This window comes from Callospermophilus lateralis, chromosome 3, assembly GCF_048772815.1.
Source record: "Callospermophilus lateralis isolate mCalLat2 chromosome 3, mCalLat2.hap1, whole genome shotgun sequence".
Lineage (NCBI taxonomy): Eukaryota > Metazoa > Chordata > Mammalia > Rodentia > Sciuridae > Callospermophilus > Callospermophilus lateralis.
In genome coordinates, this window is record NC_135307.1 from 96,119,228 (window position 1) to 96,143,787 (window position 24,560).

General features: G+C 36.2%; 1 protein-coding gene across 3 annotated transcripts in view; it reads right to left on the reverse strand.

Moving 5' to 3' along the window:
* Trpm7 (transient receptor potential cation channel subfamily M member 7) overlaps positions 1-23,489 on the reverse strand; it is a 103,200-nt gene extending 79,711 nt beyond the window's left edge. For all 3 annotated transcript variants that reach the window (XM_076850776.2, XM_076850775.2, XM_076850774.2), the window contains exons 1-2: positions 23,412-23,489; positions 3,861-3,940 (exon numbers count right to left, since the gene is read on the reverse strand). In XM_076850776.2, coding sequence (XP_076706891.1) covers positions 3,861-3,940; positions 23,412-23,414 — 83 coding nt within the window. In that variant the 5' untranslated portion in view covers positions 23,415-23,489. The remainder of the gene's footprint in view (positions 1-3,860; positions 3,941-23,411) is intronic.
* Positions 23,490-24,560: the final 1,071 nt, after the last annotated feature.

The following is a 24,560-nucleotide window of genomic DNA, read 5'->3' on the forward strand; positions in this document are numbered from 1 at the left end:
CACTGACAGATTTAAATACACAAAAACATATTCATACATTGCAAAAATTTGCCACTAATAAAGTCTAAAGACAAACTGAGAAAAACAATTTCACAAAGGCCTAGTTTTCCAATATATAATTTCCTCATATCAATTTTTAAATCTAACATCAAAAAGAAAAAGTACATGGTTCACAGTAAAAGCATATATATGAAGAGATTTGATTAGCAAAGATTTTAAAACAATATTTGAGGACAATGTCTTAGTAAGAAAATAGAAAAACTGTTGGATCTATCTGGTGGGAGTTGTATACTGATATCATCTCTATGAAAGGCAATTTTGACAACACTCATCAAAATAAAAGATACAGGGGCTGGGGATGTGGCTCAAGCGGTGGCGCGCTCGCCTGGCATGCGTGCGGCCCGGGTTTGATCCTCAGCACCACATACATAACAAAGATATTATGTCCGCCGATAACTAAAAAATTAATATTAAAAAATTCTCCCTCCCTCCCTCCCTCTCTCTCTCTCAAAAAAATAAAATAAAAAAATAAAAGATACAGTTTCCTCTTCACACTCTAATGCCAGTTCTAAGATCATGGATCAAAAAAGACCTGTGTATGAAACAAGACATATATAACATAATACAAGGCAGCATTTTTTTCCTTATAGCAAAGAGAAAAACTGAAAATAGCCAAAATGTTCATCAATAAGGGACTACTAAAACAAATGATTCAGACATACAATTAAAACAATGTATCACAATTAAAACCAAAGTGGTGGTCTCCAAGACAAGCAATAAACACAACAGGCTAAACAGTATATATCTTAAAGGAGGGAAGAGAATATATAAATATTTGCAAAGACATGCAAAGACTGTATCTATTTCTGGAGAGTATTTTAAGGAATGGACTGACACCAGATGATGATGATGATGATGATGATGATGATTTTCAGTTTCCAGTGGACACAACATCTTTATTTTATTTTTATGTGGTGCTGAGGATCGAACCCAGCGCCCCGCGCATGCCAGGCAAGCACGCTACCGCTTGAGCCACATCCCCAGCCCGACACCAGATTATTTTGGTAAGGAGAAAGCTAAAGCACAGTAGTGGAAAGGGAATTTTGATTGAAAACATTTGGTAACTTGCAAACCTTGAATCAGGTGCATGAACTACTTAGTAATATAAAATTAATTTAAAATTCCTACTAGTGTAGAAAGAATCAACCAGCTAACTGTTTGAAAGTTACATCTCATGGATAATTTCAGCTGAAGATACTTACTAACAGCTTGAGGGAGTTTTTCCTGCTACTGGGGATTGAACTCAGGAGTGCTCTACCTCTGAGCTACAGTTCTAGCCATATATGTATGTGTGTATATGTGTGTGTGTGTGTGTTTATTTATTTCTTTATTCATTTATCTATCTATCTATCTATTTATTTTGAGACAGAGTCTTTTTATTAAATTTGCCTAGGCTGGCCTCAAACTTGTAATCCACTGCCTTAGCCTCCTCCGAAACACCTGGGATTACAGGCATGTGCCACCACACCTGGCCATGAGGTTTTCTTTAACACCTGACAAGTGTTTTTGTTATTTGTACTGCAAGTGAAATAAATTATAGAAAATAAACTCATTACTGATAATACAATCTATTTTTTAATTAAGCAAAATTACAACTTCTTCAGTTTTATTTGAAAACTAGCAGACTGACCTAAGGAGACCTAAATTGTAATACCATTTTTATAATTACTAACCATGTGACCTGGTGATGTAATCATATCTTTAAAAGCAGTAAAAAAAAGTCAGAATTGTACAATCTAATGATTGAATAAGACATTAATGTTATCTAATGATTTTAAAGAGTTAATCAAAATATTTACAGAATTTACTTTAAAATGCAAGGATATTGGGGCTGGGTTTGTAGCTCAGCGGTAGAGTGCTTGCCTAGCATGGGCAAGGTGCTGGGTCTGATCCTCAGCACCACATAAAAATAAATAAATAATAAAGGTATACAAAATGGAAGGATATTTAAAGAACATACTTAAGAGTAATCAAATAAGTGGAAATTTAAAACATACAATTATTGTTGATTAAAAACAAAATTTCAAAGCCAGTCTGGGCAACAAAGTGATATCCCCTCTTTAAAAAAAGGTGGGGTAAGGAGAGAAACAGGAAAAAATAAAATAAAATAATAAAAGATAGTCTATTTTTTATTTATCACCTTTTCTTGAAGACAACAGAATATATTAATTTAGTCAGGCATTCCTACTCACTACCAGTAATAATATATATTGCTTTAATCCCTTAAGAAAGTATTTGGCATTATATAAACTAAGGAAAGTGAGACATTAAACACACACAAAATAGTTTCATCCACAAAAATCTTAATTATGGCCTAAGGTTAATCTATAAAGGCCACAAACTGAAAACAACTTAAATGACTTGTAATATAAATAGGTAAATAAACATAAACTATAGTAAATACACTAATAGAATATTAACTATCATTTAAATAAAATCTGTAATATAAAAAAATATTTAACATGTTTAAAACCAGATACATTTTATATAGACAGAATGGAGCAATATCTTAAAACAAAAACTAAGCGCTGAGGAAAAACTAAAAATAAATCCACCAAATTATTATTAACAATAGCTGTCTTAATGTATGAAATTGAGTATAGCGCCAACTTTTTGCTTCTCAAGTTTTCAAAAGAAATGTGTTCATTTTAAGCAAAAAATTCATTCAAAATTAGAATCTTAACTGCTAAAATAAAGAAAAATGTTCAATCCAAATGGCAGGCTTATGTAATGTAAACAATGAAAGGCTTTATTTAGTTTGGAAATTCTATTCAACAAAGACTTACCTAGTACTCATTATGGGCAAAAACTTGTACTATAAGAGTTTAACAGTTAATAAAAATTATCTCATTTTAGCTATTTTTCATAAGAGTCACATACTTAATGGAATTAAGAGTTGCAGAAGGTACTCTGATAAACAAGGTTTGATAAGAGACAGAAAAAGAAAATGCAAAAATATTGTCAATGCCTTTGTCAATTTTTTTCTAAATGCTTGAGAAGAGAGGTACTATATAAAGTAAGGAAATAATCATATCTTTGATTTGCCTTTAAGCTTTTTCTATTTTTAGGTAACAGAAAAAAAAATAGCAAAAATGTTTCTTAATGTATATATCACAAAGTCAACCTTTTCTTGAATTATAACTAATCCTTTACTTTCAACTTTTTTCTATTATCAAACCCATTTTAAAAAACAAAAAGACAATCAGAGATACCCACAGTCTCTGATAATAGGTTTAAAAGGTTTTCCAATAAATACTGATTCATATCCATACAAAAAAGTGACAGAGGCTGGGGGTCTAGATCACTAGTAGAACACTTGCCTCACATATGTGAAGCCTTGGGTTCATTCCCCATCAATGTCCACCCCTTTGCCCCCCAAAAAGTGACAAGTAGGTCTATATTGGTTTCTTCAGCATGAACCATAGTACTGGGCATTCAGTAGATGCCCAATAAGTAGATGTACAAACATGTTTTAAGTTCTCAAGATCAGTGAATGAATAAGTTTAAGAGAGAAAGAGAGGCGTTACCTACCTATATTTGTAATACACTAGCATAACTTGAATTTGGAGATGGGGGAACACTTTGAGGAAGAAGTTTTATGCTGTAAATGTCATTAAGAACTCTTCCAATATCTTGTTAATCCTATCTCCTTTTCCCATTCCCAAAAGAATATTTACAATAACTACAAAAATTAACAGTGACTACAAATATTTAATAATTTTTGTTTTCAATAAATAAATAGCAATATAATTCATATCTAAATTCCTAGAAGATCCCAAAAGAAACAAAGGTATGCTTACCTGTGAGGGTCCTTGGAACTTGGTATAATGTATACACATTCCCTCTTGGTCAAAGTGCTTTCTATCCAGGATTTCTGGGACTAAAGTTTTAAAGGAAGGTTTGTAAATTAACCCACTAATACAAGAAAGAAATAATTTCATGACAAATACACAAAAATATATTTCTATACTATTTAATTTTGTTTTAATCCACTAATTAGTATACTCTTACTAATGATAGCACACTTAAAACATTAGAATAATTCCATTTAAATCCAATGTGATTTAACAGTGCAGTGCTGAAGTGAGATTTTGACTGAGCCAAAAACTCCAGAAGGACCAGTGTGATCCTGGGATATGGACCATTTATAAACAATTAAAAGTGACTGTCAAATTGATTGATTTTTTGAGATGTTAGGGATCAAACCCAGGGACTCCCACATGCTAGGCAAGTGCTCTAACCCTGAATTATATCTCCAGCCCTTTTTATTTTATTTAGAGATAGGTTCTTGCTCAAAAGCATAGGCTCACTGTCAGATTTAATTTAAAAACAAGGCCCAGCTAAGATACTAGGTATTTCTAAAACAAATATCTAAATCATAAAAGCATGTAACAGTTAATGGCACAGGGGTAGAAAAGACATAAAGCAAAATTCTAAACAAAAGAAAGATAATATTTTTTAAAAAGATGCTAAACATCAATAGGGACAGAATGGGTTATTACAAGATTATAAATATTCAGTCTACCAAAACTGGAAACAAGTAAAATTAAACAAATATAAGAGCCTTAAAATACATAAAGCAAAAATTCAAGAATTAGACAAATACAGGGTCACAATAGATGATTAACACGTTTGTCTTAATTACCAAAAAATCCATTAAACAAACAAAAATCAGGAAAGGTGTAGAAGGTTTTAACAAGCCGGACTTAATGAGTATATGCTTATTTCTGCATATAACAAACAAAAGACCCACATTTTTCTCAAGCACACATGAGGCATTTATAAAAATTGATCATGTACTTTACCATAAAGCAAACTTCAATACATTATCAGACAATAGATACCTTTCAGAAAATATTAACTTATCACAGTGCAATTAACAAAGTGTAAATAAAAATTTTAATCTCAGTATCTGAAACTACTTAAATACTTTGCAAATCAAAGAAAAAGATAACTAAAAATTTAAAACTCTTAGAAGTGAAGAATAAAAATACTATGCATTTCAAAATCTAGAGCACTGCAGTATAAATGTTGCTTGAGGGGAAATTATAGCCTTAAGGGATTATATTAGAAAACAAAGGCTGAAAGTTATTGAGCTAAGTCCATAATTTTAAAAATATATTTAAAAAAGGAAAGAGATAAAAAGTAAAAAATAAATGAAATTTAAAAAACAATAAAGCAAGATAAGTGAAGATCAAAGTTCTTAGGTAAAAGCTCTATTAAAGTTGAATAAGACAGGGCATAAGTAACAGTAAAAGTGAAAAGATACAATATAAAGAAAGAATAGAAAATAACAGGCCACTATCAACAACATTTAAACACAGTGAAATACACATATCCTAAGGAAAGTATACAGTTCAGAAAAAAAAGGATTATACACACACACAAAGAGAAAGTAGTATACTAGAAAATCTTGAAGAGTTTGCAAGTATTTTTCATACTATATTTTCAATCTTCCCGTAAATCTGAAATTAATTTCAACTTTTGAAATTTGAATTTTTTAAAAAAGTTTTGAGTTCTTGATGGACCTTTATTTTATTCAGTTATTTATATCTAGTACTGAGACTCAAACTCAGTGCCTCACACATACTAAGCAAGTGTTCCATCACTGAGCCAGCCACAAGCTCAGTCCTTTCATTTATTGATTTTTAAGAGAGATAGAGAGAGAGAATTTTTTAATATTTATTTTTTAGTTTTCGGTGGACACAACATCTTTATTTTATTTTTATGTGGTGCTGAGGATCGAACCCAGTGCCCCGCACATGCCAGGTGAGTGCGCTACCACTTGGGCCACATCCCCAGCCCAAGCTCAGTCCTTTAACCTTTTGTTAGTTAGGCTTCTGCCTCAATCCAACTACTGACGACTGATTAGAAAGAATCATCATGATATAAAGTACCACATACTGAGAGTAAGAAAAATTCTACAAAATTGAGTAGATTAATTTTAGGTTTCATCCTCCTCCTCTAGGCCACCAGGATAGTACAAAAAGAATTTATTTACTAAATAAATGAAACCTATGAGAAAAGAGACATTCTGGACAAAATTATGATGAATTAAGTTTTGCAGGAGATTTTCTTGAGTCTGCATCAGGCACCCTTTTGATAAATCTTAGAAGTTATCCCCAATATTCTACTTCTGTTTTCAAAATTTTGTGTTTCCTTACTCCAATCAAAATGTCCATTTCCTAGGTAAAAAGTTCTCCTTTATGTAGGCTCACTCAGGTGGGAGCAAATTACACCATGATGCTCCAACTATCAAGGAAAAAAAAAATCAATGGATGCCCTCTAGAACTCAGGTCCCTTAATTAGCAAAATTTTCTATTTGTTTAAGAGCATGTGACATTGACATAATCTCTCCAGCACCTTCTTACTCTAAAATCTGCTTATTTCCTAAGAAGCTCCTTCTTTACATCCCTTGTCAGGTTGTGGGGGAGATCACTTTAACTTCATTATAATAGAAGTCAATTTGCTCCTGATGTAGACATAGCAAATCCAATTTTGATTCAATCCAATTCCCCACCCACTCTATGTACACTGCAGAGAAAACACAATACCTGACTGGTTTCACTTTAAAACTCTTGACCATGAACCTCAAATGCCTTTTAACAATCCCCCACCCACCCACCACCCCTGCCAAAAAAAAAAAAATTAACACTATGCTTCCCTGGTCCATCTTCTCACTCTCACGGAAGATTTTTTACCATCTCTTCTCCTGAAACTTCCAACCCTCCTCCATCATTCTCATTCTTACTTTCCACTTCACTGAAGCAAACAGACAACTCTTCTACAAACTTTTATCACATCGATCCACCAATGAGTACATTCACATATTCTGCCTTCCCTTGTATAACTATCTGTGCTCTAACAACCAATTCTCTTCTCATATTTTCCTTCTTTTACAGATCATTCCCATCAGCATGCAACATGCTATTATTCTCCAAGTATTTAAAAATAAAAGGCAGTCTTTTTTCTCACTGCACGATTCCCTAGGCTATCTACTCCATGTTTCTGTCTACACCTACAGTAAAGAACATGAAGAAAAGGGTTTTGGGGTTTTTTTGTTTGTTTGTTTTTTTGGGGGGAGGTTGTTATTGGTTCTCCCACCCCTTTCTTCTCCTTTCATACTTTCTAAAGAACCCCAATCAGATTTTCAAGTCAACTACTCTTCTGAAATAAGTTTTTGCAAAACTATCAATGATATTCTTTAATGTCAATGAAAAGCCAATTTTCAGGCCTTATCTTCAGCCGCAACTTTAACAAAGTTGATCATTACTAATTTTTCTAGTTTTTCAAACATAAAGAGGTGCTGTATTTTGTCAAATGCTTTTTCTGCATCTACTGAGATGATCATATGATTCTTATCTTTTAAGTCTACTGATGTGATGAATTAAATCCAGTAAATTAAAAATGTGTATTAGTGGGCTGGGGCTGTAGCTCAGTGGGATAGATGAATAGAATAAAAAAATGTGGCATATAAACACAATGAAATATTACTCAGCAATAAAAAAGAATAAAATCATGGCATTTGCAGGTAAATAGATGGAATTAGAGAAGATAATGCTAAGTGAAGTTAGCCAATTCCAAAAAAACCAAATGCCAAATGTTTTCTTTGATATAAGGAGGATGATTCATAGTGGGATAGGGAGAGAGAACATGGGAGGAAAAGACGAACTCTAGATAGGGCAGAGGGGTTCAAGGGGAAGGGAGAGGGCATGGAGTTATAAATGATGGTGGAATGTGATGATCATTATTATCCAAAGTACATGTATGAAGACATGAATTGGTGTGAATATACTATATATAGAACCAGAGATATGAAAAATTTTGCTCTATATGTGTAACACGAATTGTAATGCATTCCACTGTCGTATAAAAATTAAAAAAAATAAAAGATGGATTAGTGATCATACTTATTCCTTCATTTTTACTGGCTGCTTTTTCATTAATTAATGAAATTTAGATCTAGATCGTATAAAATAAGATCTGTTTGGACTTTCTCCTTTTACACTATTCAGAGACAACTAGTAAGGACCTCAGTTCAGTCCCAACTGGATTTTAATAAAGAAGCCCATACCTACACATAATATTGGTGAAACTTTACTACATGAAGATAAAACCAAAAAATAAAAAATAAACCTTAAGGGGGCTGGGGTTGTGGCTCAGAGGTAGAATACTTGCCTAACATGCGTGAGGCACTGGGTTCTATCCTCACACCACATAACGTAAAATAAAGACACTTTGTCCACCTATAACTAATAAATAAATAATTTTTTAAAAAATAAATAAACCTTAAGGGGCTGGGGTTGTGGCACAGTTTAGAGCACTCACCTAGCAAGTGCAGGATGCTGGGCTCGATTCTCAGCACCATATAAAAATAAAGGTATTGTGTCCAGCTACAACTAAAAAACAAAATATTTTTTAAAAAACAAACCTTAAATAGTTAATTTAGAATAAGTCAAGAGCTAAGGTATTCCATATGTGCTCTTCAGTTTCAGCTATAAGTTACATGTATAACACCTTAAGCCTTATGCTACTTTCATACATGTAAAATTTTTGAAGATAGTGTTTGTTTATAAACTGCTTTATGCAACAAATGAAGGTCCTGGGACTACAAAAGCCCACTAGGGAATCTTTTGGGGCTCAATCAAGAACAAAGACTCCCAAAATGCCATAGGCTGCCCTTGGTATGGCCTCTTAGAAAAAGAGATTAAGAGTCAAAGATTGCCAACAATACAGGAAATGTTCTTCTTTGTCTCACTGTGGCACACGGTGAGATAAGCAGGATAACCACTTTGAAGCCAGCCTAGCAACTTAGCAAGACCCTGTCTCAAATATAATAATAATAATAATAATAATAATAATGGTAGAGTGTCCCTGGGTTCAATTCCCAATACTGCAAAAAATGAAAGAAAAAATTCCTCTTTGGTAAGAGTTCTTGGATCAACCATGTAGCAGACCACTTGAGTTCAAGGTGACAAGATACACATTGAGTAGATAAGTACAGATTTACCCTTGCCTCATGACCACCAAAAACCATTATTATGAATACCATAGAACAGTATTCACCCTTAAAAAAGAGAGAGAAAGAAATACAAAATAGGGCTAGAGATGTGCCTCAGGGGTCGAGTGCCCTTGAGTTTAAAACCCAGTAAATCCATCCCCAAGTTCCCCAAAAGAAGAGATCTTGCCATTTGCAACAACATGAATGAAACTATAAAGCCATTATCTCTTCTAACAACCTAAAAGATTCCAAAGGTCACTGCAAGAGATAAGTCCAATCACAGGACTCACTGCACACAGGGAAATCCAAAGTCTCCTTTATTACTAGATATTTAGTTTCCCAATTCACAAACAGTTTACCCACAAGCAACATTAAAAATGTTGCCTAAAATCATAGTTGACACTAATATATCCTTTCAAAGTTGTCAAAGAAATAGAGTGTTAATCAAAGGTCAGTTAGTTTTGTTAACCCTTTGCTCAAAGTGAATATAACAATAAAATAATTAGCAGATACAATATGGTTATCAGGCATTGTTCTAAACATTTTATGTGCATTTATATGCCTTTACTCATTCTGTGCTCACAATCCGATGAAGTGGATGCTATTAATACTCCCACATTAAAGATAAGACTTAGTTAGACACAGAATTTAAAAAACTGTCCAAAGCCACACAGTTAATAGAATAGTTTGTCCTAACTTTTAAGAGATATTTAAAATAAGCATTTCAAAATCACTTGAAGATATGCTTTAAATATACCACCTTTCTTACATCTTTTCTTAAATTGATGGGTAGAAATAGAATTACTTTCAAAACGAAAATTCTAAAGTGATCACTCTATATGTAACTTTCGGAACACAGAAAATATAAAAAAGAACAGAATGGCTAACATACTTTCCTAAACAGTGGTGTTAAATACCAACAACTGCAAACCAGCATTAAGCCTTTCTCCTTTTCTGCCTCTCAGCAATTATCTGCCTGAGCGTCTCTGACTGCAATTACTCAAGCTAGGGTGGACATAGGTATGGGGAAATTTAATCAACAGACTTCAAAATTAGACCAATACCAGTAAATCACAAGTTCTAAATAGTAGCTTGCAAACTTCTGAATATTAATTAATTGAAAAATTCATTCCAATTATCCAATGAATCAGACACACATTTTTCATAATCAATATCTTCCTACTAACAGTAAATAAAAATATTTTCATTGACATTTTCACTTAAGACAGAGTTATATAGCAGAGAAAAATAAATTCCAAGTAGTATTTGACATAACAATAATCAGAGTTCTCTTTATAAAGATTAGTGTGGGGCTGGGGATGTGGCTCAAGCGGTAACGCGCTCGCCTGGCAGGCGTGCGGTCCGGGTTCAATCCTCAGCACCACATACAAACAAAGATGTTGTGTCCGCCAAAAGCTAAAAAATAATAAAATATTTTTTTAAAAAAAAAGATTAGTGTGTAAGGAGACAACTAAAAGAATAGTTTCTAATTAGCAAATCCATCCAAAATTTTAGCAAAACTATTTGCTAAACCACTTAAATTATGTCACTTTCATGACCACAAATTTTTACTAAATTTTGTGCCCTCAGGGACATACAACTTTAGCAAGTTTTAAGACCCTCTCCTACCACTCCTTCTACTTTATACATCAGTTTTGTATATTTCAAGAATTTACTGTCTCAGTGTATATAATGGCCAAATGTAAATCTATTCCCCCCATACATAGTATTTTCTTCCTTCACTAGTTACATTAGGACTGACTTCATATACCCAATATTCACACATCCCAGCTGAAAGATGTAAATCCCACCCAATGATAAATCAGTTTTATGATTTCTGAAATTCTAAGTTTCCGTTCTGCCATTAGTTACCCAATCCATCCTGGATAACAAACACATACATAAATTCTTAATTTTCTAATTTTTTCTTCTTTTGCTAGGGTGCATTACTGAATTATACCAAGAGGTGGCAAACTACAAACACAAATCTGAAAATTCCTAAACTGCTATGTTCCAAGTAATGTAAAAACTAACTATAGATTGAATATCCCTTATCCAAAATGCATGGGACCATACATGTCTTGAATTTTGCATTTTTTTTTCAGATTTTAGAATATGTGCATATACGTAAAGTGATACCTTAGAGAGCAAATTCAAGTCTAAACAAAAAATTTATTTGTGTTCTGCAGATACCTTAGGCACAAAGAGTAAAGGCATTTTATAAACTATATATAGTATGCCTGCATTTTGACTGTGACTTAAGTCAAGTGTAAAATTTTCCAAATGTGTTATATCGACCCTTAAAAAGTTTTGAGTTCTGGGGCTAGGGACATAGCTCTGTGAGAAAGCAATTGCCTATCAGGCACAATGCCATGGGTCTGATCCCCAGCACTGAAGAAAAAAATGAAAAGAAAGAAGAGTTTGGGGTTTCGGAGCATGTAAGATTTTTAAATTAGGCATGCTCAACCTGAACATCCACAGAATGTTAGCACAGGAAGGAATCTTTCTTATGATCTTCAGTGGTTAAAGAGTACAGTTTCTGGGGCTGGGGATGTGGCTCAAGTGGTAGCGCGCTCGCCTGGCATGCGTGCGGCCCAGGTTCGATTCTCAGCACCACGTACAAACAAAAGATGTTGTGTCCGCCGATAACTAAAAAATAAATATCAAAAAAATTCTCTCTCTCTCTCTCCTCTCTCACTCTTTAAAAAAAAAAAAAAAAAAGAGTACAGTTTCTGGAGCTGGATTAATCTGAGTTATCATCGCTATTGTTTACTTATGTGTGCAACCTTGCACAAGTTTCTGAACCATTTCCCTACCTGTAAAATACACCAGTATCTTCCTCACAATACCCAGAGGGTTAAACAAAATAATCAACACAAAATTGCACATAGTTAAATTCTGACCACGTTGATTATCACTTAAAATTCCATAATTTAGCCAGGTGTGGTGGTGCACACCCGTAATCCCAGCAGCTTGGGAGGCTGAGGCAGGAGAATCAAAAGTTCAAAGCCAGCCTCAGCAACTTAGTGAGATCCAAAAAACTCAGCAAGACCCTGTCTCAAAATAAGGACATAGGGCTGGGATTGTGGCTCAGTGGTAGAGCACTTGCCTAGCACATGTGAGGCCCTGGGTTCAATTCTCAGCACCATGTATACGTAAATAAAATAAATGCCCATTGACAACTAAAAAAATAAAAACATAAAAGGGCTGGGAATGTGGCCCAGTGCTTAACTCCCTGGGTTTAATCCCTAGTACGTACGTACATACATACACACACACACACACACACACACACACACACACACTCCATAAATTATAAATTTTTCATATCAATCTACCAACAATAAGGGGCACACATACAATAAATAAACCTTCTAAGCACATCCTATACTCCAAACAATTTAATACTAGCACATCCTTCTACTGTGCAGATGCTGCTAGCAAAAACTGAGGGAAAAAAATTAAGATTCCTAAAAAATTATACTTCAAGGTAACGTGGAAATTGATCTATTTTTTACAGCTAAATACATTCTATGATTCTATGTATTAAAATGAGAAAGGAGCTTGCAGCTGTGAAGGAGTAGGTCTATTAGATTAACCAACATCCCCCAGAACTCTATAGACAAAAGGTAAGGAGAATAACTACTTAATGGCACTGAAAGCAAGAAGCAACTAGACAGAGTCTATACCTGGAAAAAAGAAACAAATCTGAGTGAATTTCCAGATTTTGAAAGTTTCTTGCCTGAAGATAGAGTCTAATGTATTCCTAATTAATACCTAAAATGCTAATAAAAATTTTGCAGTCTTACTGATCTGAATAACCAGAATATTAAGTTCATGCTGATAAAAGCAACTAGAAAGTGATGGGAAATTTTCTGCAAAGGAGTCACAGAAACAAAAGCTCTGGCTGGCCAATTTAGTACATATACATGGGGCAGACCCAAGCATTCAGCTAAATAAAATAACTCAATAGATATTTCTGCTGCCCACTACAGGAAAAACAGAATTTGGAGTTCAGGTATGGTCAAGTTAATTAATGACTATCCTAGTCTGCTTGGACTATAATGCATTTGCTTAAAAAAATTAAATGACACTAAAGACTTAGAAATTGAGTTGAGATAAATTTGTACATGGATCAGTATGCCTGAAAGGATGACACAAATAACGAAAGATAAAAATAAGGTTTAACTAAATCAAAACATTAAAACACACTGGCACTCTCTGACTTCCCTTTTCAGAGTTCAATTCATTTGATTCTTCTCTCACTCTTATGGGCCTAACTATAGAATTCCACTTAGTCTTAACTGGATGTGAACCCTATGAGAGAGTTTTTAAGGTATTATGAAAAAGAATCTGCAGAACGACAGCAGAAAAATTATATATATTAGCAGGGCACAGTGGCACACACTTGTAATCCCAGCTACTCAAGAGGCTATGAGGCATGAGGCTCAAAAGTTCAAGGTTAGGGGCTGGGGTTGTGGCTCAGCGCTTGCCTAGCATGTGCGGGGTGCTAGGCTCGACCCTCAGCACCACATTTTAAAAAAAAAAGAGATTGTGTCCAACTAAAAAACAAAAAACAAAAAAGTCAAGGCTAGCCTCAGCAACTTAGTAAGACCCTATCTCAAAATAAAAAATGAAAAAGCTCTGGTTAAAGCACCCCAGAGCTCAATCCCCAGGGGAGAAAGGGGAGTCGTAGATACCAAAGAAACTAAACTGAATCAAATCCAGACCATGACTTTCTTGTATAAGGCTCCTACACCTATTTTCTGTTCACTCTGCTTTTCTTACTGATTTCTCCAAGGAATTGCTACCCTGATTGTTTATAGACCAATAATGCCCCAGATTTGTGGGGTATAAAATGTATGATAAAGAGAACCATGAGCAGTTGCTGTTATGCCATACAGTGGGCTCCAAGATATGAAATAATTAAGTCTGGGTATAACTACATCTACAAAGTAATCAACCTCAATTTAGCCCAAACAATAATAATTTTTCCTCAGTTAGTCAACAGAAAATCTTGCCTAAAATAATTCATTTTAACATGAAAAAATTATTAGGAGAATGAAAAGGAATTAAGAACATTTTTTAGGATAAAAAGCTAAGTATAATGGCAGAAAAAAAATCAAACATTTTAAATTTCTTATACTAAGTCAATAAATTTTGCCTATACATGTAAGATTGCTAAAAATCAAAACAAATAGTTGCAGGAAAGCAAATTTATTTAGAAACAAATCCACATTTAAGGAAACTTGGTGATGGAGACAGCAAAATAAATCAATGAAAATATGAACTGCTCCAATATATGTACATGAACCACCACACTAATTTTTTTTTTAATTTTTTAGTTGTAATTGGACACAAAATCTTTATTTTATTTTTATATGATGCTGAGTATCGAACCCAGGGTCTCGCACTTCCTAGGCGAGCGCTCTACCACTGATCCACAATCTCAGCCCCACCACACTAAAATTTTTAAAAACTAGTACCTGGGGCTGGGGATGTGGCTCAAGGGGTAGCGCACTCACCTGGCATGTGTGCGGCCCGGGTTCGATCCTCAGCATCACATACAAACAAAGATGTTGTGTCCGCTGATAACTAAAAAATAAATATTAAAAAAAAAAATTCTCTGTCTCTCTCTCTCTAAAAAAAAAAAAGTTAGTCACTGTAATTGTTCATGAGGACTTTTGTTTTGAACTAACCATGTACATGTTAGTTGGCTTAAAAAAAAAAAAAATTAGTACCAGATGGATTAAAGTCAAAATATGAAAAGCGAAACTTTAAAACTTCTACTAAAAAAAAAAAAAGATGAAGAACTTTATGACCAAAAATCACATAAAGAAAATACTGATATATGATCACACTAAAATATAGAATCAGGGTTAAGAATGGTGGTACATGTCTGCAGTCACCACTACTCAGGAGATTGAAGCAGGAGGATCCTAAATTCCACGCAACCCTTGGCAATTTAGTAAGACTCTGTAAAAAAAAAAAAAAAAAAAAAAAAAAAAAAGTGCTGGTGTTGAAGCTTAGTGGAAAAGGAACCCTGCATTCGATTTCCAGTACTGCATAAAAAAAAAAGAAAGAAAGAAAGAAATTTAAAAACTAAGAAATAGGGATATCACTAGATGGTAGAGTGCCAGCTTAGTAGGTATAAGGCCCTGGGTGTAATATCCAGCACCATCAGAGGGGGGGAGGGGGAGGAGGGGAGAAGACAGTGAGCATCAGCAACCCAAATAAATTAACAAATTTACCAAAAAAAGTAAAAAAAAAAGGAAAACTTAGAGAGATGTACAGTTCATAAAACAAAAAAGTTAGCATTGGGGTATAAAATAGAAAACTGAAAAAGGTTAGGAAAAGGGAAGGTAACCATAGCCAAACTAAGTATGACAGTTACGTCTACAAAAGCAGAAAATACAATGGGATTTTAACACAGGAAATTTCAATTTTATCTATACTATTTCATTTCTTAAATTTGTATGTGAGTTATATTATAAATCTGCCCATTGTTTATTTATATATCTGAATTCTCTAACAAAAAGCAACTACTAGGCCTGGAGTCGTAGCTCAGTGGTAAACACTTGCCTAGCATATGTGAGGCACTGGGTTTAATCCTCAGCACCACATAAAAACAAATAAATAAAATAAAGGTATTTGTCCATCTACAACTAAAAATATATTTTTAAAAAACCAACCACTAAAAAACTCAATTATATATGTTTACTTTTAAATATTATGGAATGGAAGTCAAATGATACAATTTAAATTCATTTTGTTCCTGACTCCTGGTTCCCTGATAAAATGAGTTCCCCCCCCCCCCCCCCCCGCCAAAGCAATAAAATCTATTGAACTAAATGGATCAACAGCCACCAAAAATTTTCAGGTGATAACACAAAAATAAATCTGAAAAAGAAAAATCTATAGAAAATATTAGGGCAATCTCTATTTAAAAACTTGGATCTTCATACAGTCAATAAGGCAATATCAACCCAGTATCTATTCTTGCCATGTGATGATACTTTACTGATACATTAATGGACAGGTTTTCACAGTTCCAAATGAAGAATTCTATCCTTACAGAAATCTATTTAGTTAATGACTTCCAATCTACAAAGGATTCCCTCAACTAGTAAGTCTACACTTTAACAAAACAAAATGTATATAACTAAGTTGCAAATAATCTATCCTAAGAACATATATACCCCTGAATATTAAGATGCATCTCCAAGTATATATAGTTTGGCAGTTCAACACCCAGTCTGACACTTATTAGCTTTGTGACCTTAGTAAATAATGGGGGATAGTGTCAACTTCTTAAGAATATTCTTGAGGGGTCTAGGGGTTTGGCTCAAGGCCCTGGGTTTGATCCCCAGGACCATACACATACACTCATACACACACACACACACACACACACACACAGAGAATTCTCTTGAAGGATTGATATATATAAAGCATTTAGAACAAAGGCCACAGTTAAATGCTAATACCTGTGAGCTAATCCTATAAAAATTTATCTAAGGCCTATTATATACTTTTCTTGTACAAGAGTGCCTTTTGTATATTGTATATTATAAATTATATTCTTAAAAGAAAGACTATGGATTCATATACTGAAGAGTAAGGTCAAGCTTTGTAAGTCTAATTAATGTTTCTCTAGTCTCCTTATAATAAAGAATCTGCTTCTAGCTGGTGCAGTGGCACATGCCTGTAATCCCAGAGGCTCAGAAGGCTGAGGCAGGAGGATCAAGAGTTCAAAGCCAGCCTCAGCAAAAGCGAGGTGCTAAGCAACTCAGTGAGACCCTATCTCTAAATAATATATAAAACAAGGCTGGGGATGTGGCTCAGTGGTCGAGTGCCCTGAGTTCGATCTCCAGTACCCCTCACCCCCATAATCTGCTTCTTGGATCTATCATTTCTAGTGTGCTACCAAGTTGTCAGAGAAAAAGAGGTAAATAAGCCTGTTAAATTTCACCTTGCACACACTTTTCAACCACTGAACCTGGTTCTCAAGGTTGTTAGGCTCCTCATATGGCTTGGCTCAAGAGTTTTTTCTTACTTTGCATTAGGAGCTGGGTTTCCAAAGGCTAAGGTTCCCTAAAAGTATGGCAGGTGCATAGTTAACGTGTTATGTTATTAACATGTCTACATGATAGCAGGAAAGACAAAGAGTGTTTTACAGATTTTAATCCTATTATCACTCCTGAGGTCAAGTAGAAGTAAAATCATCATATGTAGACAGAGAAGTTAACAGCGATGCTCATCAACAATCCTGACTGATGCTCATCAACAATCCTGACTTCAAGCCAGGCATTGTGGCGCACACCTGCAGTGAGGCTATTTGGGAGGCTGAAGCAGGAGGAATACTTGAGCCCAGAAGTTTGAGGCCACATAGTGAGACCCTTTCTTAAAATTGAAAGGGGGGGGGGGGGACGGCGCCCGGAGGTGATACTGTGACCTGGCAAAGACACTTAGGTCAAGAGACAAGTCTACCAACCTCAAAGAACTGCTTGCCTCCACATACCAAAATTCTTTAATAGGATTCTAAAATTTCCAAGTGGCAGAAAAGTAAACACAATTCACCAAAAACAGGTTAAACAGATTCAGAACAATTTTTAATTCCAAATGAACTGAACCAAGACTTAATAAAATCTCTAAAAGTAGTTACTTTAGAGTCAATCATTTTTATAAGATAAACTAGAAGAGGTCCAATTCTCCAAGTCAAATTCACTTCAGTCAGATTCAAATAACTGCAAAGAGCCTTCTAAAAATCCCTCCATTATGGCCATATCAATCCACACTCCACTTATTCCAAACTACATATGGTAGTTTTATATTAAAGCTCCCAGAAAAAGTAAGAAGTGATACCCATCTAAGTTCTTTTCATGGGTTCACATAAATGACAGTTAAAATCCCTATAGTCAAATGATACTTATAATCTACACTAATCTCAAACATTTTAAATTTTGGTCCCATTTAAGTTTGGTCAAATTTAAAACAGATATTTAGTGGGGACTCACTTAAGAAAAAAAAAAAAAAGACTGAGCAACTTATATGCTGAAAAGTTCCTCAAAGCAAAAGGTGAAAGAGGACACAAAATTGAAATAATGTATAGCTGGCAAAAATTAATGTCTCCTACTGAAAGCATTATGTGAATGACTGAAGAGATCTTCACAACTGAGAGAATAGGTGGTGAACAATAAGAATCTCCCAATCTAAAAAATTAAGGAAAAAAAAAGGACTGGGGTTCAATGATAGAGTGTTTGCCTAACTTTGGGTACAATCCCTAGCACAGGAAAAAAAAAAAAAAGTACCTCTTAACATGATGCAGTAGAAAGTACAGAATACTACTTATTAAACCTATTAAGTAATCTTGCCAAAATATGAAACTAGAATCTGATCAAGTCTTGAGATATACCAACAGTTCATAGTAAATACAGAGAAGAAACATGCTGCATGACACTACGGGGATGCATTCAACAAAATCCAAAGTGTGGGAAATTTTATAGGGCAAATAATTATTCTGTTAAATGACAAATGACAAGACCAAAACAAAAAAAGGGGTACCAGTGATTGAAAGAGTTATCAACCAAATGCTGAGTGTAGAATTCTTAATCCTGAATGAAACATATCAAGGGAATAAAACATGAGAAAATCAGGGATATTCATTGATTGTTCAACAATCCTAAGGAATTATTACTTTTTAGGCAAGCAAATGGTACTGTGGTTAGGAGTCCCTGTCTTTTTAGGTATACACACAATGAAGTATTTATAAATAACATGTTTATGGTTTCCTTTAAAATTATCTAGTTGAGCTGGGTATAGTGGAACATGCCTATAATCCCAGCAATTTAGGAGGCTGAGGCAGGAGGATAACAAGTTCGAGGTCACCTTGGGCAACTCAGCAAAATCCTATCTCAAAATAAAAACTAAAATGGGATGGGGATGTGGCTCAGTAGTACAGTGCCCCTGGGTTCCATCTCCAATGCCACCAAACAAAAAACTATCCAGTTAAGGAAGAAAAGGAGGGATAATGTAACAAACAAAAGTCACATGCCAGTTGAAACTTGTCAAAGGATTCAAGGTGGTTTGTTTTACTATATACACAATCTTTATGTTTAAAATCTCCCATGTTAGAATGTTAAAAAATCAGAGAATTAAATCAAAATATCTATAATTGGTAGGGCTCTCCAACTTAAATTTCATAAGTGCTTGATTCAATCGTCCATTTAAAAAAATTTACTTGTATTATTTTAAGTACTGTTTTCAACTATAACATCTACATCCTTTAAGTAATAACTTCAATTATTAAATGTTTTCATTTTATGGTGATTACTATGAACATAATACCCACAAATTAGAGATATTATTCCACAAAAGTGACCAACTTCTCTTAACTCCTGAAGGGCAAAATCTCTTCCTTCTTTCTTCTACCAATTATTTCAGGCCCTCAATATTTTTCAAGAGTCTTAAAATTGCCTCCTCTATGAGTGTCTTTTACGTTCATCAATTCATCCTCCATAGTGTTGCCTAAAGTGGCAACATTTTTTTTAAAAATCCAGAAAAAAAATTCGAAACCCTATGAATGATACATATTACCTTCAGAAATCTGGTCTTGCCTATCTGTAATAGCATTTCAAGTACCCCACATCTTCCCTTACTTCACTCATGTACAGTTTTGTACAAGAGTTCCCAGAAAAAAAATAAATAAGGATGCTCTGTTCTTGTAAAGGTCAGTTTTCTGACACATCTATTTTTAGGTTAATTTATACTTTTTATTAACTCTTTTAAGACTCACCTCTACCACTAGTTCCTTTTGCAAGTGTACTCAGACTTTTCCTTTCCCTGATTACCCTGTCCCAGTAATTAAGGCAAAAGTATCATATTCTTTTGTTTTTGCATATTTATATTGCCTTTCAAGATTACTAAGTATCACAATACCTGAAACATAGTAGATACTAAATATGTGCTTTATGAAGTAATGATCCATCTTCTATCAGACAACAAGTTGATCTTTTACAAATTTCTAGAATGTAAGCTGTTTAAAAGTTGTCTTGTCTAACATATCTTTCCCACTCCAGTGCCTTTCACAGTGTTTGGACTATATTATTAAATAAGTGATTTGTTGCCAACTGAATAAAACAAAAATTGGGGGTTAGTTTTCCACAAAATCTGATTCCACTCCAGTTTTGTTGTTGTTTGTGGTACTGGGAATTTAACCCAGGGTTTCACACATGTTAGGCAAGCACTATAGATACTAAGCTACATCTCCAATCCCCCAACTTTTAAAAAATTTTAAGTCAGGGTCCTATTATCATTGTCTAGGCCAGCCTGGAACTTGTGATCCTCCTGTCTCAGCTTCCCAAGTAGCTGGGATTGTAGGTGTGCACGTGCACCACCACTCCCAACTTCTACTCCATTTTTTCCAACTTGTGTTTCTTGGTATTTTGTTTGTTTTCTATTGTTGTTCAGTCAGTTGGCTTTTTAAAACCCAGAAAACATTTTTTATGTAATTTTTTTTATTTATAAGTGACAGCAGAATGCATTACAATTCTTATTACACATATACAGCACAATTTTTTATATCTCTGGTTGCATACATAGTATATTCACACCAATTCATGTCTTCATACATGTACTTTGGATAGTAATGATAATCACATTTCACCATCATTAATTACCCCATGCATCTTCCCTTCCCCTCCAACCCCTCTGTCCTATCTAGAGTTCATCTATTCCTCCCATGCTCCTTCTCCCTATCCTATTATGAATCAGCCTCCTTGTATCAAAGAAAACATTTGGCATTTGGTTTTTGGGGATTGGCTAACTTCTCTTAGCATTATCTTCTCTAACTCCACCCATTTACCTGCAAACGCCATGATTTTATTCTCTTTTATTGCTGAGTAATATTCCATTGTGTGTATATGCCACATTTTTAATCTACTCATCTATTGAAGGGCATCTAGGTTGGTAAAACCCAGAAAATATTTATACAATTTCTTTTGGTGTCCAAGTAGAAACTGATTACCAGAAGCAAATGCCTTAAATAACTGCTTAGAATTATACATTGTAGGTACAATGTATTTAGTGGACTTTTACATTCAAGTGTTGATCAAAAAGTTGAGAAAGCTAAACAAATTATCATCATTGAATAAAGAACCCCAGTTTGAAGTTATCCTCAGGTTCCATCTTAACTGGAAACAGTACCCAAAATCCCATAATTCAACCAAGCCTGGTGGCTCAAGCCTGTAATCCCAGCAGCTGGGAGGCTGAGGCAGGAGTATCATGAGTTCAAAGCCAGCCTCAGCAAAAGCCAGGCCCTAAGCAACTCAGTGAGACCCTGTCTCTAAATAAAATACAAAATAGGGCTAGGGATGTGGCTCAGTGGTTCAGTACCGTGAGTTCAATCCCCAGAACCACCCCCCACCCAAAAAATTCCATAACTCAATAGCAGTCAAGACTTAAGTAGTGTAAAAAATAAAATCAAATTCAATTTAAATTTTAAAGTGAGACTGTTTTCCCTGCAGAATCAATAGGTTTATTAACAGCATGTTCAACCAATACTAACTTCATACTATGTGCCATATATGCTGAATAATCTATGTAAACAAATCATTTGGGGGAGCTTATCTGCTAATAAAAAGAACCTAAACAGAAAGGCAAGAAACAGGAGAAACTTGGAGACCACATCTTAGTTTCTGAAGGCTAGGTTTTGAAGTACATAGGTAGCAAGACATTAAGGTGAAAGACTGGATTTAAGGGGCTAGGGTTGTGGCTCAAGTGGCAGTGCGCTCACATGGCATGTGTGAGGCACTGGGTTCCATCCTCAGCACCACATAAAAATAAAATAAAGATATTGTGTCCACCTAAAACTAAAAAATAAATTTTAAAAAAGAATGGATTTAAGAAAGGTACTTGAGATAAAACAAAGAAATTATAGACTTTCAATAGAAATAAGTCTTTCCGAAAACAATGAATGGCTTTGTAGATGAAGCATCTTCATTTCTATTTTCTAACATATCTTGAATACACGAAATATTTTAAAATACTAAGCTAATAGGTTCAAATGTGTGCTATTTACCATCTAAGATAGAAAACTAGATACCTCACTTAATAGTATTAACAACTTGCTATTTTTAAACAAGTCCCTTTGATTCAACTCCCTCCCTAAAAGACTCCCTTAAATCCTTTTAAGTAATAAATTCAAAATTTTAGTTAAGGTAAAGGGATTTAAACTCTTCTTTTAAGAAAGAGGAAAAGGGTGAGATGACGTTTTTATTGGCTTTACACTATCAAAGACGGTGGAACATAGTGAAAGACGCACTATTTGTTCACAGTAGAACTAAACTCGTGCTATAAGCAAAAACCTGGTTTAACTTTGATAAGCCACTTGAAATTTTGCTGCTAGAGCAAAGAAAACCTGCCAGACTTCAGCAGAGGAAGAACTGTTTGCATAAAGCCTATCAAGTTAAAAGAACTGACCAGAAATCCCTTCCCTGCTGTTCAAGTCCCTCATCTGAAAGACTTTCTTTGTAAGAAATCTTCGAATTCGGTTCCTGGTCTTAACAAAAAAGCTTTATCAAAAGCTACAATGCACCGCCTGCCTCTCTCCCTCCCTCCACTATGCCCCTTCAGCCTAGACCCCTCTCTAGGGCAACAGATTAGATAGTTCAACTTAAATCCTAACAGTACACTGCCTCAGTCCCCACAGTAGCGTTCCCCACCCTGGAGACCTTTAATTCTTGCTAAAGAATATTCTAAGCCAAATGTACAGTCAACAGCGTCAACCCTCTGGCTCCAAAATACAAAATGTACCTGTAGAGTATCCACTGCACAGCAAACAAGGCACAGCTCCAAACTCGTGTCCTCTACCCTTTTTGTTCCCCTCCCAGCCCTCCCTCCTTTTCCATGTTGAACTTTAGCAGAGCTTTTGGCTCCCTTATCTGCCAGCAACTGGCGCCAGGAGGACCGCGCTCCCGGGAGATGCGGAGCTTGGCGGCAGACCGCTGCGTCTGGCGCGCTGCGGCCGCTGAGCTCACTCCAGCGCAGAGCCGCTCAGAGCAGCTCAGCGCGGCCAGGTAGTCCCCGGATCGCGCCTCTGTCTCCTCGAGAGGCCCTCGCGGGAGCCGGCCTCACCCCAGGGGATTCCCTCGATGAGGAGTCGCGCCAGACCTTGCTACCTTGCCTCCCGCCCCTCACCCTCGAACGAACAACACAGCAGTCCCGCCTGGGCAACTCCGAAGCCTCGCGGCAATTCGAGGGTCCTTCGCCCCAGGGAACGCGGCACCCCCACACACTTGCCCGCCAGGTCCTTCCCTTCCCTTCCCCACCCGGGCCTGAGTGGGTCCAGTACCATTCTCCTCACGGGGCAGACTCCGGAAGGGCAGCAACTCCACCTCCTCCTCCTCCGCGGCCTGTAGCCATCTATCGGGAAGCGTCTCCGGAGGCGGCAGCAGAGGCCGCCGGACAAGGACAGCCCAGGGAAACCTTCTCAGAACTAACTCAGCTCCAGCGCTAGCAGCAGAAGTCGAGTCTTTCATAATTGTGCGACCAACTCCGCCGGATGACTGGCCACAGGGACGCGCCCGCGCCCGCCTCCGCCGGCGACGGGGCTGAAGACAGACCACGTGAGGGGCGCGTCGTGTGCGTCGCCGCCCGCGGGTCGGGTCACGTGAAGGGCGCGCGCTCCCGCGTTCCCAGGCCCCCTCCCTGCACGGAGCGCGCGCGCCGGGCGCGAGCACCGTCAGCCTCACCGCGCGTGGTCTCCTGGCTCCGGGAGCTTTGCTCCCTAGCTCTCCAGTAGGTGCGTCGGCGGGTCTGCCCTAGCTCCCGGGTTGGAATTTGAGGAAGCAGGTTAAGGTTCCAGGCCTCCCCGGGATCCAGCCTGGAGCTGCGGAGTGGTGTCACTCCAGGAACCCACCTGGCTTCTGCCTGCACGCTCAAGCAAACTAAAGCTTCCCGAATCCCTCTCTGTGCCTCAGAAAGGATCAAGGTTTCAGATACTACTTTCTCCTCGTCCAAAATGCAAAATCATCTTTCCCTAAATCACATTCTTTCTCTAGATTTCCCTATTTCTGCCTATGAGAATTTTTCGGGATTAATTATGGGGCCATCCGTTTCCCTCCCAGAGATATCACCCACAGACATGCATACACCACATACCTTCTCAAGCAGAGACTGTAGGTCGTTACCCGGTCTGATACAAGCCTGTCTTTCCATTTCTTTTGCTATCTCACCAGTCTGGTTTGGTTATTATTGATCGCTTACTAAATGTTATTCTTCCCTAACCACTAGGAAGACCACAATCAGTTTAATTTCCTTAAAACTGCTTTAAACACTTCGACTTTCTGCTCCCAGAGACTTAAGGGGTTCCTCAATATGACCCTCATCCCTCTCTGTCTTATCTCTTTCTTCCTTCCTTCCTTCATTCCTTTCTTTCTCTTTTTTTTTTTTTTTGTACCAGGAGTTGAACCCAGGAGCACTTAACCACTGAGCCACAACT